The 19,210-nt window shown below is 33.9% G+C and overlaps 2 protein-coding genes and 1 non-coding gene across 3 annotated transcripts; 1 reads left to right on the top strand and 2 right to left on the bottom strand.

The window, feature by feature from the left end:
* Positions 1-1,761: 1,761 nt before the first annotated feature.
* On the top strand, positions 1,762-10,425 carry LOC128173094 (uncharacterized). The gene is made up of 3 exons (XM_052838822.1): positions 1,762-1,947; positions 4,983-5,038; positions 8,409-10,425. The coding sequence occupies exons 2-3, from the start codon at positions 4,991-4,993 to the stop codon at positions 10,227-10,229; spliced, it is 1,869 nt and encodes a 622-aa protein (XP_052694782.1). The 5' UTR covers positions 1,762-1,947; positions 4,983-4,990; the 3' UTR covers positions 10,230-10,425.
* Positions 3,556-3,628, bottom strand: Trnas-aga (transfer RNA serine (anticodon AGA)). Its single transcript has one exon. It is a non-coding gene; the product is annotated as a tRNA-Ser (tRNA).
* Positions 10,426-10,905: 480 nt separating the features above from the next.
* LOC128173104 (cytochrome P450 2B4-like) lies at positions 10,906-17,850 on the bottom strand. The gene is made up of 8 exons (XM_052838831.1): positions 17,127-17,850; positions 15,651-15,870; positions 14,792-14,915; positions 14,536-14,689; positions 13,767-13,903; positions 12,454-12,550; positions 11,813-12,022; positions 10,906-11,544 (listed from the first exon to the last, which is right to left on the bottom strand). Exons 1-8 carry the CDS (start codon positions 17,491-17,493, stop codon positions 11,357-11,359), a joined length of 1,497 nt encoding a protein of 498 aa, XP_052694791.1. The 5' UTR covers positions 17,494-17,850; the 3' UTR covers positions 10,906-11,356.
* Between the last annotated feature and the right edge of the window lie 1,360 nt (positions 17,851-19,210).

Here is a 19,210-nt window from a genome sequence, read left to right as displayed (position 1 = left end):
AATGCAGGAACGTTTGTGGGCTTCACCCCCTGGGCCACTAACAGGGCTTTGCCCTGAACCCACTGGGGGCCTCAAGGCGGCACCCAGACCTCCTGCCTTATACTGGCGCCCCCCCCCCCCTAACTACAAATCCTGGATCCACCCCTGGTACTATACAAAGTTAACAAAAAGCAATCTTACTTAGAAACATAGAAACTAATCAAGAAACAGCAGTAAGTAATTTAAACGCATGTTAAAGGGCATTAGATATAAACTTAAACAAAAAGATTGCAGGGTGTCCAAGTCGCATAGTGGATAATGCACTCGCTTCTCACCTCTGCGACCCGAGTTCGATCCCTGTGATCGGCAGAAGTTGTATGTGAAAGGGTATGGTGGTCACCCGCTTGGGCACGTAGGTTTTCTCCGGGCACTCCGGCTTCCTACCACATTTATGACCCCCTCGCGCTAAAATCCGCGCCAACGAAAGATATTGATATAAGTTGTAGAACTTGTTGTAAAATTTATAAAGTTGAGTTGTTTTTTTTATAAAAGGATTGCAAATTTTCAATTTTTGTGTTGGCAATGTTTTTAAATTATGACGTAAATATTTGGGTTCCTATGTGACTTTACATATTAGCTGCAGAGATTTAGATGTGTTCTTTATCTAATATTGGCCGGAACTTTTATTTTAATTTTACTGCCGGGGGTATGGTTTCTATTTCGAACCATCTACCAGTATTTGATTTTTAGTTTCCAAATATCAAAGTCATTTTGACCACGGAACATCACCTAACTCATGATCTTTTTTATTTATTTCAAATTAAAACATCGAGAGCATAGACATAAGTCTAATTATACGTAAAGTGAAATGCATTATTTAGTTTAATATTTGATTATAAACGCTCGAATATGAAGACGATTGGTTCCGGTGATCCCATAGTCGTAAGTCTTATATTAGTGTCTTTCCACAAACGATTATTCAAAAATAAAATTTGGTGTTATGACATCAAATTTTATTCTTAAATAAACATATATGGAAAGACATTAAGTATGATCTATGTATTGATTCTGTTTGAGTCGTCGTGTAATTTACAGTTAATTAGAATTAAGCTTGTCTATGTAAAAAAAAAAACCCCTGATAACACTTTAATTAATTATAACACGCATGCAAGATAGATGATAGAAATTATGAGAGAGAGAGAGAGAGAGAGAGAGAGAGAGAGAGAGAGAGAGATGGTTTCCAAAAACATTTGACATAATCACAATTTGTTGATAAGTTTTCCAATAACACTGGATTTATCGTCTTTGTTGCTCAAAAGTTAAAAAATTATAGATGCAGACACATCTCCATGGTTGCAGATGAAAAAGGGCATAGGTACATGTTACATTTTGTTGATAGATAATTTATTTGAATACATGTACAGTTTGCCTACATGACAGGACTATTTACATGAGTTACCGTGCTCTATCTTACTCCAGAGAAGTAAAATTTCCTTCACCGGTTTTTGGAGCATACTCCAAATAGTACTCAGCGGAGAACGTACTCCAAAACTTTTATAACCTCGGTTTTTAGAGTCGTACTCAGTGGAGCACATACTCGGAGTACGGAGTACGAGTTTGAGTAGGAGTATGAAAAAAGTTTTATAACCTCGGGGCCTGGTTTGCCCGAGTAGTTGATTAAAATCAACTCCCAAAAATATATATAACATCGCGATCAAAAAAACAAAATAAATCACATGAAATAATAAATAGTTATTGTCTGTCTTTGAACACTCAGACTTTTTACCTACAAAAAAAAAAGAAAAGAATGACAGCTCTTGGTTTCCCGTTTTCGTTTTGTCAATCGTCATTCCGCAAATTAAATCCGTGCAGTATTTGAAAATTCAACCTGACCTGATCCGAAGAAAAGCATGGACATTTCTGTCATATTCAGCAGTCAGCATTGGAAATGATGAACTAAAGAAAGTGGTGAGTATATTCTATGAAATATTAAATCATGAACAACAAGAGTTGCTCAGCGGCATTTATGACCGAGAGCATCATATCATAATGGCGCAATGGCGTCACACTCGTATATAATATTGTTGCACACGAGTTCTCTATCGATCAGCCGTTCTATTTGTGGCTTTTGTGATTTTTTTTTAAATAAAGAGGTATATATATAATTGATAGAAATTCAGAGGTTTGTCGTTGTAATCTATTACGCGCTAGAAATTTTCCTAAAAGTATGGTAAACAACGGGCTCATCACACGGGTCCTGGAAGTTATTGTAAATATATTGCATGTGCATGTATAAAAAAGTAAGGGTAGGACACTCTTTTTGGGGCGAAATCGGGTTTGACGAAGTCTGGGCGTTCCTCAAACGAAATTTCGCGATAAATCGTTCAAGTATACTTTACTTACGACATATGTATACATTCGTTCCGCTCCAATGCTGTTACGTCGAAGAAAAAGGTGTTTTTATACATCCAAGTGCCTAAGAATTTCGCTAGACTGGTTTACATCCGGTTTAATCGCAGTGAATCGAAAGATAAGTTCTGATTGGTTAATAATAAAATAAATCTGCTCGTCAATAAGGTGGCGAAACTGATAACAATTTATGGTGAGTATGTATCAAATGTTTGAAAGGAGTTATGCATATAAATACTGGGTAGTTTGACCTTTCAACAATGAAATGCAAGAATAATGAAGAAGATTGACAAATATCGAGAAGAAATTAAAGAATTTATTTCATTATTGACCAATCAGAACTTACCTTTCGATTTCCCTTTCGATTCACTGCGATTAAACCGGATGTAAACCAGTCTAGCGAAATTCTTAGGCACTTGGATGTATAAAAACACCTTTTTCTTCGACGTAACAGCATTGGAGCGGAACGAATGTATACATATGTCGTAAGTAAAGTATACTTGAACGATTTATCGCGAAATTTCGTTTGAGGAACGCCCAGACTTCGTCAAACCCGATTTCGCCCCAAAAAGAGTGTCCTACCCTTACTTTTTTGTACATGCACATGCAATATATTTACAATAACTTCCAGGGCCCGTGGCTCATCACGAACTTTCTCCGAGTATGTGACCACCTCTATAGTTCTGATTTTTGACCAGTTCCGAATAGTTCATAAATTACATAGCAATTAATTAATGAAAGTAAAGATGGAGAAAAATATTAATACCTTTAATATAAACACTTATTAATGTTTGTTTAAATTCTGCAGCAGTTTCATTTTTTGCGGTCATAAATACAGCCATTTTACAGTTCATTGCAACGCTAATATACATGTAGTAGGAAAGGAGGAATGAGCATATTGAAAACATATGGCTGGACTGGGAATCAAACCCGGGACCCCTGCAACTCTAGTCAGGAGCTCTACCACTGAGCTATCCAGGCCGATATCCACGGTCCATATAGCCCCAACTACTACATTCCTCCCTTCTTAAATAGTCTTCGACCCCGAAGACACAACACAAGTTCAACTTGTCAGGACTTATTATATTTATATTGCCTGAACAAGGAAGGCCACGGCACCATCTGTAGTAGGAAAGGAGGAATGAGCATATACATATTGAAAACATATGGCTGGACCGGGATTCGAACCCGGGACCCCTGCAACTCTAGTCAGGAGCTCTACCACTGAGCTATCCAGGCCGATATCCACGGTCCATATAGCCCCAACTACTACATACACATAAAATCGTCTGTCAGTGCCTTTAGTTATCACTTGCAACATGAATTTTTTTATTAAAAGTAGGTTTGGTGTGTATTCTAACATACTAATCATGTTGATGCAGGTAAAAAAATTTAAAAAAAGAAAACAAGTAGATGCAAAATTTTATCGAGCTGTCATTTGACGAGTTCCGAATACCAAATTTGGTTTTCACTGTTTTAAGATAAAATGAAGAGGTGGATTGAATCAAATACTTCTGGAATTCATTAATAGTCTTTATAAGTTTTAAATAAATCATATTGTACCACAATAATGATAAAAGAAGGCGCTGTGACTGTATTCTGACAGGACGTTAGAAACTGGTCTAAAATATTAATTGTGATTTTGACATTTCCTTGCAAATCAAACTGTATATGTTAAGAAAATACCAATAAATGGACAGCAGTGTGTTTGTTTTCACTGTAAAGATACTATGAGAACTCTTAATAATTTGTAGTGAGTTTAGTTTAGTTTTTGCAGTCCTGATGCAAAGTTTGTCACAACTAGCAGTTAATTGGTGAATAAATTATCAATATCGCTTAACTTTAAGAGTGGCAAGTACTGATTCGGCCAAATAAAACGTATTTTGAGATCTAATTTTTTTGTTGATGTACACCATATCCCTGCTCATATTATCAAAAATCTCACTTGAGAGTATACACTTCAGCTGATGTAGGATGTAGCGATGCATTGATTGATGACACTATTTGATGTAACAGTTAAACAGGTAGAATCACGGGTTACAGTTTTTAAAAGATGTATACCAGGGAATATTTACAGCACCGCCAAATCCATTACCCTATGCGGAACTGGTCAAACAACTTTATATAATACACTAGTATAATGTATCATATATAGTGTAGGGGTGGTCACATAATAAGAGGTTAAATGTCCCTGAGTGATAAGCCCAATTTGGCTTTCTTTTATATATATGATATCATATGTAATCATGTGCATTGTTTGAATTTTATTTAAACATTATTCCTTATTCATTTAAGTGTTGTGTTAATAAATGGTTATCCACTGTACCTTGCATTCACAGGTGTTTGGGGACAGGAACACAACCCCCCCCCCCCCCCATATTCATTTTGTAATGAGGTTCCTGAGTTATTTTTTTCATAATTTATTTTTTATTTTAAAGCATATGTTGATGTATAATACACTATAAAAATTCACAATAAAATGAGAAATGAGTTATATATATTCTACCAGTGGTATTGTTATATATAGCTTATTTCATGTCAATTTGTGAATTTTTTTAGTGTGTATAGTGAAACTTTTTTTTTGTTTCCTCTAGTTTGATAAATGCAGAAGACACACCTGTTAGTGAGAGCATTGGACATGGCACATCCAGTAAGTATCTTTAATTAAATCTATTGACCTGTGAAAAATTCTGTAATCTATCAATCCACATGTCAAAAAATATTTTATGAAATTTTTTCCCATATTCAAAATTTTCACAAAGTAAGTAGGCTTATGTTAGCTTTTCTGATTAAAACTTGTCTGTCATCTGTAGTCGGCATTGTAGTCATGATAAACTTTTCACTTAAAGACAAATCTTAAAAAATCCTCTTAGCCAAAACCAATTGATCAGAAAAGCTGAAGGTAGTGTAGATTAAAGTTTGTTCCAATCAAGATTCCCGGGGTTCAATTATACGATTGGTGCTGAAATTTTGGTTGGTCATTTATAGAAATGTCTTGCTAATAGGGCTAACACAGGTCACCGAAATAACCAAAAACCACGGAACAATTTGTTTGGTTCCGTTTTTCGGGATTTCGGTTCGGTATGGTTTGTGTAATAGAATCCGTATTTTTATGAAAATTGGCATGAAATTTAAAGGTTTATTAGTGTGGACCTGTTGTTTGTAATAAACATTGACTTGCATACAACTGGCCATGTATACCGATGATTGTTCACTCATCCTAAAAAAAAATACCTGTGTATAAAGGATAAACACTAGTTCAATAAACAAAGATGGCGGCTTACGATTCGGACATCGAACATGTTTTCAATATTTGTTTATAGAAATGTTTAGGGTAAAAAAAAATTGGATTTATTAGTAGTGAGATTGAATGAAAAAAGTCAGAAGTCAGATCCATGCAAAATAATGTGGGAAAATCTGCGTGGATACAGAAAACAGAACACACAGTGTGCATTACCTGTAACTTGAAAATACACGAACATATCATTAGGCTTTACTTGTTTCAAATCACAAATATACTTTTTATGTTAACATATGATTTTTATCAAATCTCCTGTAACCATTTATAAAAAGAAGCATTGAACTATATCTTAAAACGAATGACTTGAATTGAAAAATCGGCCATAAAACTTATTTTTAAACTATCAAGAAAGGAACTTCATAATGAAATATTGAAAACGAAAGTTTACAATTATTTTTTTCTAATAATCCTTTGTAGTACATACGGCTTTAAAAATGTTCTTCAAGTTATTTGAGGTGAAATTATTCTTTAAAATAATATAGTTTTTATTTTAAAATTTTACTTAACATTATCAAATGTAATTTAAATTTCTAGTCAGGAAACTAGTTATTGTGTTTAAGTTTCTTATTAAAGAGAGAAGAAATAGAAAAAATGAACATTTGAAGTATAAACAATGAATTTTTATTTGAAAGTAGACCCGAACTGAAAAACCCGAAACCGAACCGAAAATTTTACAACCCGACCCAAAAAAATTTGGAACCGTGACAGCCCTACTTGCTAAACATTAAATACTTGTACAGAAAAATTAAAAGGATGATATGCAGTAATCCTTCTTAAACGATGAATTATTAGGGCCCAGCTCTGCGGGCGCCCTATAGTGATCAGTCTGTCTTTCCATCCTTCCCTCTGTCTGTCCATCTGAGATCTGTTGTTCGGAGCATATCTTCTCTCCCCTTGGCCTAATCTGGCTCATACTTCACCCACAGAGTGCCTTTGGGTTAAGGGTGTACAGTGACCTTGAACCATGTTTCCAGGTCTAAGGTTAAGGCCATAGCAGAATTTTATATAAAATCCTTATCCGGGGCATATCTTCTCTCCCCTTAGTCCAATATTGCTCATTCTTCACTCACAGATTGTCTATGGTCAAAGGGTGTGCAGTGACCTTGAATGAAGTTTGTAGGTTAATGGTCAAGGTCATATTAGACCACGCGAAAATTCTTTGTTCAGAGCATATATACTTTTCACTTAGCCCTATTTGGCTCATACTTCACATAAACAGCGCTTTTGAGTAAAGAGTGTGTAGTGACCTTGAACCATTTTTCAAGGTCAGATGTGGTCATAACAGAATTATATGAAAAATCCTTGTCCAGACCATATCTTTACTCCCTTTTCTCAAGTCTGACTCATACCTCACCCACATGGTGCCTTTGATCAAAGGGTATGCAGTAACCTTGAATAATGTTTGTAGGTCAAGTGTCAAGGTCATATCGGATCACACAAAAATCCTTTTTTTAAGAGCATACATATTTTTTCCACTTAGCCCTATTTGGCTAATGCTTTACTTAAACAGAGCTTTTTGGTTAATGGCATGTAGTGACCTTGAACCAAGTCAATGTGAAGGTCATAGCAGATCTCTTTATAATCAGTTTTAGACCATAGATTATTTCCCATTTGCTTAATCTTTCTCAGATTAAACAAAAATGCCTATATGTAAGGGGTAATGAGATTGAATTAGAAGTTCTATGCAAGCTGGAAAATTTCTAAGTTATAGGTCAAGGTCAAAGCAAAATTCTTTGAAATTCTTTTCATCCTATTGTCCATTTTTTAGTGGGGCCCCTTTGAGATGGTCACCATCTCAATGTTGTCTAGTACTAAATCTACAACAATTTTGATAGTTTTTTTAGACACGAGTAAATAAAAATAATGGTTTTTAAACAATTTACATTTGCAGCCATAGTTCTCACACATTATTGTTATGGGGATAAATGCATTATTGCTGTTCTTAAGGTGGTATGGGACACCTGTCAATATTAATGTGGATAAAAGTTCATTTATATAATCAAAATACTTTCATCTGTTTAGAATTTTCAAATTTTACAAAATTTGACCAAAATTAAGTTTTTAATTAACTTGAAGGTAAAAGTTATAAAAACCCTAGCGGGATTTGAACTCATGACTTACAGATCCATAGGTAATGCTCTAACCCATTGCGCTAAGCTGTTAGATAACTGATTTGGGAAAGAAAAGTAAATTTAAAATTGAAATTGATTTTATTGCTCATTACGATAAGAAGTACATCACAATATGGAAGTGTCCCATACCACCTTAAGAAAATATTACAGCGGATATTCATCTTAGTTTGTAGCCATTTGTTATTTTTTAATAAAGTTGAAAATAATAGGTGGGCCTTAGTACAATAGAATGATATGCCTGTTAATACATTGATTAGAATAGCATTTAACATATCAAGTGACAACATTTTTCATTGAGTTTATTCATCAAGTGAGTAAGGTTATAAAACTCTTCTTTCAGATCTGATGGTAAAATTGTTGACCACCCTGCTTCCTTAAACCTTTTCTGTCAATGCATTTTAGTTTTCTATTTCACAACAATTTCAATTTGGTACATTGCCCATGCTCAAAGCTATGTCACTTATCTTGGTTAAAAATTTTCCATATTGAATCAACATAACAATAAATTAAATGCGATACAAAATGTCTTGATATGAAACGTTAGGTATCAATTAATAGTAAATTTGTTATTTCAATTTATTTTTCAGATTCAGGAATTTGAACCCAGTGTTCTAAGACATGTGCATGATGATGAAGAGGGCAATAATTTTGCTAGTGAAATTGTATGCCACTTTATGGATGGAAGATACTTTATAAAGACCAAGTTTCATGCAGAGTTTCTTGAAAAATTAAAGGATGAAAGAGCAACAAAAAAAACCTGGATCTATCTAAACGGACTTGAGGGTTTAGGGAAATCATCATCATCAATTTACTATGTTTTGAAATGTCGGGAAAATGGCGACCTCTCAGTTCATTATGTTGACTTAAATAGAATTGAAGAAAGAGATGAAGATTTGGAATCCTTTGAAGCTTATTCTAAGAAATTTGGAAATAGAGACTGCGTAATAGTGGATCATTTTACCCTGTATAATGCCCATTATCTAGAAAAAGTTAAAAAAATTGTCAAGCGGCAAGTTTCATATCCACAGTTCATTCTCATTGAAACAGGTTTCACTGCAAGTGCACATAAGTTTATGGAATTTGGAAGAGAATTTCAGCTTGATGAAGACACTTTTCTCAACATTTGGAAGGGATCCTTAGAATACATGTTATCGCAAAAAGACAAGGAGGACATGAATTATGAGCATAGATTAGGCCTTTTAGATAAAGGAAAGGAAGTTTATGATGAATTTTCAAAGGAGTACATAATGACACCTAGATTATTGAACAGTGTGTTAGAAGATATGTATACAAGAACAAATGAAACAGTTGAAGAGGCATTTGCCCAGTATACAAAAGAAAAACAACATAAAATCCTAAATTGTAAAAGTTCTGAAAACATTGAATATGCCAAGTTTCAGCTCCACACTGCTGTTCTTCTCCATTGTATTCCAAACAAACAAGAAATCATCATTAAAAGAGAATGGGCACAGGAATTAAAAATAGGAATCAACATTTTTGAAGTTGAGCATTACAAAATTCAAACACCAGGTCTTCTACAAAGTAATCTTGAATATGCAAGAATGGGTTTGGATGTTGGGGATATCTGTGTGAAAATTCGACATTTGATTCCTACCTTAGCAAACTGTTGGCGAGAAAGGTTTCCTTATGATTTAGAGGGGATGCTACAAATTGCAAAAAATGTTGGTTCTGATAAAATTTTGCCAATTATGTTTCACAATGGTGGTGCAAGAAAAGAGTTTGAAAAATTGTTAGTTGATACTCAAAAAGAGATCCAATCTGTACTTTTGCCATTCTCCATTGGTGGTGAAACAATTTATCAGGTATCACAGTCAAAGCAAGAATTGTTACAAACACCATGTACTGTAGTGCCATCTGTTGAAAATTTCTTTGAACGAAATGCGAAAGAGTTATCTTCGTATTATCAAGATATACCAGAAAATTTCAAAGGTCATGAACGAAATGTAGCTTTATTTTCCCTGTTTATAAAACAACTTTCAAATAACTTTGATAAGTTTTTGGTGTATCCACTGATACCAAATTTCATGGGAGTAGACTACTTTGTTTTTTACAATGTCTCTGTTGATCGTTGTGAAGGTTGTACATCATCTAAAAGGATCAAAGTTCAGGAAAAAACATTGTACCTTGTTCAAGTGGCAACAGGTGCTATGCATCGAGGTGATACTATTGGTCAAGCTTTGAATGTAGTGAAACAAATTTTTGCAAACGAAAATGTTGTAGTTCATGCTGTTGTTATTGTTGCAAGTCAGAATAAAGAGTCCTTTACATTGACCAAGTGTGCATTTGAAAACATTTCTGTGATCAACTTACATGGAACAGAAAAACCATTACTACAAAATAACTGCCTCCTGTATCAATTTTACTTGGAACTTTTGAAGTCATCCTAAGCTTTTGATACATATTCATGAACAGGTTCATAAAAAATGGTTTGTAATCAACTCTTTGTTAAGGCATGCCATATTGTGAAAGTTATATCAGCTTCCTGTTAAATTACTTTATTTTTGTCAATAACGAACTTTCATCAGGTTTTAGCAACTGTTACAATGTACAATACAAATTATAGTAGTGGCAAGAAAAAATTAATACTTTGTTTGTCATGATAACTTTAAGTCAATATATTACTGGCCTTGATTAAAGAACGGGGGCGTTTGAGGCGTTAGATATCCCCTAGTTAAAGTAACAAGATAGACCGTAGCAGTAAACATTTTTTTTTGTCGTTCGTACATTTAGAATGCGAGAGATAAATAGGCCTTATGCGCCCCTATTCTTCTCAAGTTTTGTCGAATTCAAGCAGAAAATTCATCACAACAGGGCAAGAAATCGAATGGTTTATTCGTATAGCCTGGTTTGCGAGACCTTCCGAACTGCAAGCACTTCAGTATGGGTCCTGAGGCCTTCCGGGATATTCCGGTAGGCATCGGGGACCAGGCTTATATTAATAATATTGTAAGTTATATGATTTTAAAAAAAAAACCATTATTTTGTGCGAAACTATAGAAAATATCTTTAAGCATTATTTAACTGCTTTGAACAAAGAAATAACACGCAATATTTTGTATAAAAAAAAAAAACCTACAAAGTACAACAACTGGTACTTTTTCGCAAAAATTATCAAAAATCAACATCAAAGTAATATGCAATCTCTGATATATGTACAATTGATCTACAAAACAAAAATGTCCTTTCTAGAAAATTGTAGAAAGAGTTATACATACAAAAGGGGTACTCTTTTGGCCGCCCGAACTTCAATAACCGGATTCCTACGGAAAACCCGGATATTCACTATACTAGACTTTAGTACAATATCTATAAATATTAAAAAATATACGTATATGTTAGTTGTCACTTTTCTAAATATGTACATAACATTAACATAGACAATGAACGACCTAGCTTTGGCTTGGTCAAATACATGTAGTGATTTCTATGATATGATTCATATGCTTCCTTGAAAAATATCTGACATTTGATTTTTGGCAGTTATAAATACACAGCGGTGTGGCGTTGTCTAGATTCATTCCAAAGGCACTAAGGTAATTTCTGAAAAGTGCAGTGGTTGGAGACCGAACAAATTGAAAGCGTTTTCAAAAGACAACGGTTGCTCTGGGTGTTTGGTTGTAATCTTGAAGTTCTGTAGAAGATTGGCCACAAGAGAGTACATAAATATGTCTGCTACGTATTTTCCTATGCAGTATCGTGGTCCTAAATTGCAGAAAAAAACACTTTTAAAACAGATACAAAACATTTTTGAAAAATATTGATCGTTACATGTATGAAGATGGCTGATACAAAGAATCATACTTGTTTTCCTCATCCGAAACCCTTGACCAGCTTTGCGATTTTTAAATTAATAGTGGCTATGGGTATCCGATGATGCATAACCTATCGACTTAGACTTAGTTCTTTCCTTTTAAAGTCTAATACTAAAATTCCCATATAACCAAAATACGAGCCAAAATCAAAAGTATACCTGCTCCATAAGGCATGAAACATCCCTGAGGTAGTTTTTGCTCTCCATCTAACCCAATAAAGCGGTCCGGATTAAAATCCTCAGGATCTTTCCAGAACTGTTTGTCCCGGCACGGAGCTTTGCATTCGATCATCATGAACGTGTCTTTTGGGATATCATATCCCCCAACCTGGATGTCCTTTTCCGGATAGTGGAACACCGTAAAGGTCACTGTTCAAAGTCAAAGATAAGTATTGACTGGATTTTAACATAGAGACATTCTTCTCTATAGTATGCAACCATATAAATGGGAATACCACACGAAGCACGCAGAATCTGAAACAAGGATAATCCACAAATCTGGAGTATTCCGAGGATCCGAACCAAGTATGAAATCCCCCTTTTTTGGGGGGTAAGTTTAAAGTTAGAGTAAATAAGGATATTAGTGGTCGATTGATCAACATATGTAATTTTTACCCACACTTATTTGCACTATTTTTGAAAACCCGATCAGTTATATTTTTCAAAATACGTCAAAACATAATGCATCACCCCAATATTTACAAAAATAAAATGGCGATCGTCAAGTAAATAACTGACGTGTGTAAACTATAAGCTATGTGGGGCTAAATTTCTTAATAAGAAATACAATATGTTCGTACCCGGAGAATACAGTCTTTGGATTTCTTTGATGGTTGCCAGGGTGAAAGGCGTCCTTGACCTATCCTGGGATTGCACTCTCTGACCTCGGCCAAACACCTGTCATCACAGAAAAACAACCTCTATTTCAATCAACAACATACATGATTCTCAGAATAATATAATTCATTTATCTTAAATGTTTATTTTTTATTAAATATGATTTTCATTTCCTGTCCATTATTCCATTGTTCTATACTGGACGTATAAGACAGGGACTGGTGAAGTATCTGATAATAGGATTATAATACTAAAACCCCTTTTTAAGTTTATCATGTTTAAACTTTTTTTAATATCAATTTTTCAGAACAACGGAAAGATTAATTTTGAAAATATTTTATAAGTGCTCATCTCATGATCTTACATAATCACAGGCACTGCACTGCAAGTGATAAATAAACTACACATATGTGAAATGTGGGAATATTGCAACCGGCAACAAGAGGCTCTATAAACCTATAAAGTTTGAAACAATTATTTTAATCTGATGATAATAAAGTTATTTACATATTGATCATTTTTCTAAAACGTTCGATTGTTGCGATACAAATGGCATTTTTAAAGTATAGTGGGTCATCTCTCCACATTTTCGTTGATTAATCGGTTTGGTTTCCTTTAAACCTTAAATAGACTATGACAAAAATATGGAGCTCAGACCCACTCTATAAAAGAAAAGACATTGAAGTTCTAAAAATGACACTATTTGGAAGTTTTGACACGCATACGTCAGTTTACCTATTCCAAATATTCAACATATCTAAGGTTTATAAATCGAAGTTATGGTAAATATACATTGTTTTCAATAATTTAGAAAGAAATTGTGAGATTTGTTGATATTTTAATTTTATAGTACTAGTATCTTATCTATCCTCATATAGGCAGTTTATACGCCTTATTCGCCCATATTCTTTATGCTAACATAATATTACCTTTACAATAACACTGTGTCGTTAAACCAAAGACTGTTGAAATTTATATTATAATTTAAATTATTTTTGAATTTCCAGGATTTTATCACAATTCATTATAGAACTTATTAGCACAATTTATTTTATTATTCTTTCATGTTAAATACTGAAATCTGATTGGTTAAAGGGGCATGGTCACAATTTTGGTAAAAAATTATCTTTCCCATTTGATTGCTTACAATGTTTCAGTAAGGCAACCAAAATTTGAGTGTCATTCGTTGAGTTATAAGTAGCTTTTGTTTACATTTTGAAGTGAATTCCTTCCTAGTTCGAATGAGTGTATAAGAAGATAATTCCTCTTGACAAACCTGATGTATTTCCGATCTACATTTAGACTGAACTTCCGGGTACTTCACCAGCGCCATCAGTATCCATTTTGTGCTCAGTAATAGATTATCTTTTCCAGCAAAATACATGTCAATCAAAGTTTGTAATAGGTCGGCTTCTGAAAGTACAAAAAGTTTAATAAACTCCAAATGACAGATACCAGTTCAACAAAATAATACTTTTTATAGTTTACAAACTGCAAAAGAATGATTGCTTAAACTCAATTTGGTCAAAACTAAACTCGTTAGCTTCCACTGATTACTTTATATGCTAGTATTTGTCGTACAATTAATTGAACTTAATGTTTAATACTCGTACAAGGATCGATCTACAACAATATCTTCTTGGCACACAGTTTCCGTGAACTTGATAGAATTCAGTTCACTGACCACATAAAAATCTGTGAGTAACGATTCTATAAAATATATTTATACATATTTTTTTTGATGAACGTCTGTGTTGTGGATATTTTTAACAACGAAATACAGGAACATAGGAATTAACGAATATTTTTGAAACCACAATAAGATGAAAGAATACCCCTACTTCATCGTGTGGTACACCTGCCTCAATGATTGTTTTTATTTTTTTTTTGGCTGTTACTTTTTTAGGAGGTATAATATGTACTTAACGATTGTGGTTAATGCTTTCCGTTGGCCTGATAAAAGAAGCAATTCATTATGAGGGACATATAGCAACAAATTCTACAATCATTTCAGTATTTTGATGCACATTTATTCGTGATCTTACCGGAAATATCCTTTTTTGAGCCTTCCTGTTCGAAGTTTGATAAATAGAACTGAAGGAAATCTGTCGGCGGATCTTTGGGAGTGTCCCTCTTCTCCTTGATTATCTCCCGGAACCGGTTGAATATAATCTCATGATTATCAGCGGCTGTTTGAAACTAAATTTAAATTATAATAATATACATAATCTAACTTATAATAAAAGCATAATTTTAGTTTACATTGGAATAACTTTTATCATTTCAAAAACTTTTACAGACTTTAGTCCGCTCAAAACTGGCCAAAAATGGAAGATAGTTTTCCGGGTTAGCTGAGGCTGTGGAGGCGCCTAATTCTGCCAGTCTGTCCCGGATTTCAATCATAGCGGGGTCGTTGTAACTGTATCTAAGTTGAATAAATACATGATGTATTTTACCTCTTCAATTATAAATGATAAAAAGAAACGGTTTTTATTCTTTTCTTACGTTTTGATTATTTTTTCCCAACTGTTATTTAAATTTTGCATTTTCTAATATATGCCTGGTTCTTAAAAAAAAAAACTCTTATAAAAAGGTATTGATTATGTTACCGTCTTTGTATAAATGTAATTTATCAACAAAGGTTTAAATGGTTTTATAAGTTAATTTTGCCCATTCAAATCATTATCCCAGTTAAAAAAAACCTATACATTTCTCATTGTCGGATATGTATGTTAAGTTACGAAAACCTTGACTTCGAAGATCTTTAAAAATATACCGATAACCGGGACTATCGATTGTAAACAGTTTATGAGCATAGAAAGGGTTTCTTTAAATTTCACAAAGATTTGTAACAAACCAGATTGATGAACCTTAATTTGAGGAAAAAAACAATAATTTCAGCAGTTCAATGTAAATTGTTTTGTACAATCCTACCAGGTCCCTTTCCATTCAGATTGAGACTTTGTCAGCGTTTTTCTAAAGATTTAAATATACATTTGGAACTGATTAAATTTTTGTTTCGTTCGAGCATAAAACAGCTCTTGCATCTGCATTGAAAAAAAATATGTTTACTTTTAATATCCGTGTGTGCAAACTCCTCAAAATCTTAATGAATTGATGACATGATTCTTGTTATTATTGATGATTGAAAAAAATTAACCTTTTTCCCACAAGGAAAGCAGAAAGAAAGTTGAAAGAGGTCTGTCTGATAAGAAATTCCAGATCGTAGGCAGACGACGTGTCTTTGACATGTGACTGGAATACGTCATACTCTGCCGCTAGATAGCGCTGTAAAGACGTAACCACACGAGAATCTTCCTGTGCCGACTTCAGCACGTCTTGCAAAGCCTTCCATGTATCACCGTTGCTCCATATAATACCTATAATTGATAAGGTTTACAATAAGTTTTAACGCTCTCATGTACAAAGTCAGACACTTTGTAGTTTATTGACCGATATTTTGAAAGATTTTATTTCAAAATGATATTAAAATATTTCGATTTAAATATCACACTTTTTGATCAATGACTTTTTCACAATGCATGAATGTAAATTAAAAGAATTAAAAATTATGAATATATATTTGCCAAATTAAAAAAAACACTTTCAATTTTGTAGTTTTATTTACCTGTTCAAAAGCATATTCATCTTATTTTAAAAGCATAAAACCAAACAGGAAGGAAAGCGACAAAAATTGCCTGAAGAAAGAAGAACTTCCATTCTATCAACCCCCAATTATATGAAATACACTGCAATACACATTCTAAATGGTTGTTGTTTGGTGTAAATTAATAAGATCCAGTGAAGGAATTATGTCACCGTCAACACTTTCATATCCTTCCCTGTTCCTATTTGTTAAGCACTACTATTAGTACTAAAAACACACACGCACACAAAAAAACCAGGACGAATTCAATTCCGTTTGGACAAACTATACCGGGGTGCCACCGATTCTCGCAGAGTACCTTTTTCTCGCCAGTTCATTGTTACTTCATTATTCGTATGATTTTATGTGCTGGTAAAATGACGTAACAATGCACTGGCGAGAAATGGTCATCGGCGAAAATTGGTTGCAGGCCAGCAAAGGCTTATGCATCCCCCCCACCCCCTCCCACTTTTTATTATGAATAATCTTGTTTTCATTTTTATCTTAAAACGGATTTATTCTAAATGTGTTCCCCACTTTAAGGAGTATGTCCAACCTTTCAGGTTTTCGCCTCTTGAGTACGTACCTGGTATAACTCTTCATCCGCGACTAAGGTGATTTGTCTTAAAAGTTATTTGATATAATTATATACAAACGGTTTAAAAACTGGGTCGCACACAATTACATTTAATTGTAAAATTGCTTTTAAAAATTTAAATGTCGATTCAACTGTATCTTTATTCTTATACTGCTTAGTAAGACAAATTCTCAAATGATTTGTTTAAAAAGTAGAAATGTTCTGTCGTTGCAAATAAAAACCATTGATGAAAATGTTAATTTATATCTTCTCTTACATCTAATGTTTTTTTTTAATGATAATATATGCATCGTAATTTTTTACAACGAGAAATAAAGACTACAGCAGACAATCCTATACATAGTAAATCAATAACTAATTAAATAGAACAACACGCCATTTTCTGTACCTACCTTTTCCTTTGAAGATCTTATTTGGAATGTACATCCAGTTCGGACGTCTTGTGGTCAAAGCTCCGTTTTTGCACAAGACTTCTTGAACGTGCTGATGTCCAAACACAAAGACCACTTCATGGACACCCATTTTCAATCTAAATATATCGCCGTAAGTTTTTCTAAATCTACGTACATAGTGGTAAAATCCCTCTTTACCATTCAGCTGTCGGAGATTGCCTATAATTGGCCACGCCCAGGGCCCCGGGGGTAGACGGTACCGTCTCCCCCACAGTGCACGTGTGGCTGCATACGCGCAAAGTGAAAGAATGGAAGAAGCTCCGAGAATAGTCCAAAAATCCGAGAATAAGGCCACTTGTCTCTCCATGTCTGACACCCGTGTTATCTCGTCAGGATAGTGTTGTCTGTGTTGTCTGGTTCTGATCCGTCATCTGTCAAACAACGGATGTATTTCTGTTCAATTGATATTGAACACTGACGAATGCAGGGGGAAAGCAGAGACTCATTAATAAAACGCAAAAAACAATTGGGATTTTTCATATACAATTAACATCCTCATCGAACGAAGCCACTCTTCTGAATTTTACGCGATTGCCTGTACACGAAAAAGGACCTTTCTTTTAAGTTTAGGGTTATACACGTTAATGTACATGTACAACGATGGAAAAGATTAATTGGACTATGGCTCTTTCTAACGGTAAATAACTGCTTTATCAAACAGAAATGAATAGAAACTGTTTATTTTAAAACACAGGTTCATTTGTTTTTAGCTAGAGGGCGAGATGAAAATCAGAGCGACCAACACAGAAAATGGCCGATATTTACGTATGGACGAGAACGATCTAAGTTTAAGATTGTCAAGAGGTCGTTTGTATAGTATGGTTCACTAAGCAAGAGGATGAAAGGAAGGACAGACACAAATAATGTATATAATCATAGTCAAAGTTGCCCAATTAATTAAGATTTAAAACTTTATACGACGAAATTTTGCATGTATGCAAAATTATACATGAGTAAAATTATATACATTTAAGTAAAAGTTAATTTGCTAGGCGTTCAGACGAGATTTGTGAAAAGTAAATCCTCAAACTGACATTTAAAATAAAAAAGATGGACCGCTTCACAGATCGTTAATTTTCACAAAATTGGCATTTTCTTACTACTTGGGTATGGCGCTAGCTTTTGATTTTTTCCAAATCAGGGGAACTAGGGAAAAAAGTCCGACTCACTGATTGATACGACAGAACCGTGTGTGATGCAGTTGAAAGGCTTTCACCAAGTTTAACAAAAAAAATCATTTCAATACGATAAATGAGGAAAAACTTTATTTCAAGGTAATAGGTGGCTGCAGGTCTGTCGCCCAAGTCTAAAAAAATCAATCGCATCGTTCTGTAACAAAATAAAATCCACCTATTTCATGACGTTTCTGATCATACACCTTTATTACCAGTATTTCAACATCTACTAGTATATAAGTGGATGCATGATGTATTTTCTTTTGAAAAATCCGAATACAAATATTATGAAGTCTTGCAGAAATTTTAAATTATGAGAAAATATCAAATCGTTAAGTTATGTTTTCACGTAGAGTTACTTCATGTATTGTTAACATTAACATTTAAAATTAAACAGTCATCAATTGAACATTAATTACAACTGTGAGGTTTTTTTATTGAATGATTATGAACTTACGCTAAAAAGGTCAAACGCGTCCTGGTCTTTAAAGTCAATATTGGTTGAAAGTTCTAACGTGTGAATTTTTTTCTCGAATGACACTATTAAACAAATATATTTCGTTTGGTACCTTTATAATTGTTGTAGATTTTGCAAACATTTAATCATAACCCAATTCATAATACTGTTGTGGAATCATTTAAACTTCGTAGGAGGCAATTCTCGTGGATTGCTTAAATTTTACAGGTTTCCGGGGCGTATTTTCGTGTATTCTCTTCCACCTACAAACGGAAATATGACTATATAACACTAATTTATTCGTTGGGGATATTAATTCGTTGATAAGAGGTATCCACGAATTCAACGAAAATTGAGCCACCACAAAATCAAATGATTCCACAGTATTTCGA

This window comes from Crassostrea angulata, chromosome 1 (genome assembly GCF_025612915.1).
Source record: "Crassostrea angulata isolate pt1a10 chromosome 1, ASM2561291v2, whole genome shotgun sequence".
In the NCBI taxonomy this organism is placed as follows: Eukaryota; Metazoa; Mollusca; class Bivalvia; order Ostreida; family Ostreidae; genus Magallana; species Magallana angulata.
This window is presented reverse-complemented; position numbering and strand designations above follow the sequence as displayed.

Coding starts and splice junctions, on each gene's coding strand:
- LOC128173094 (XM_052838822.1), top strand. CDS start 4,991: ATGCAGAAGACACACCTGTTAGTGAGAGCATTGGACATGGCACATCCA. Junction 5,039..8,408: donor CATTGGACATGGCACATCCA/GTAAGTATCTTT, acceptor TTTATTTTTCAG/ATTCAGGAATTTGAACCCAG.
- LOC128173104 (XM_052838831.1), bottom strand. CDS start 17,493: ATGGAGAGACAAGTGGCCTTATTCTCGGATTTTTGGACTATTCTCGGA. Junction 15,871..17,126: donor TAAGATCTTCAAAGGAAAAG/GTAGGTACAGAA, acceptor TATCAATTATAG/GTATTATATGGAGCAACGGT. Junction 14,690..14,791: donor CCAGTTTTGAGCGGACTAAA/GTCTGTAAAAGT, acceptor ATTTAAATTTAG/TTTCAAACAGCCGCTGATAA.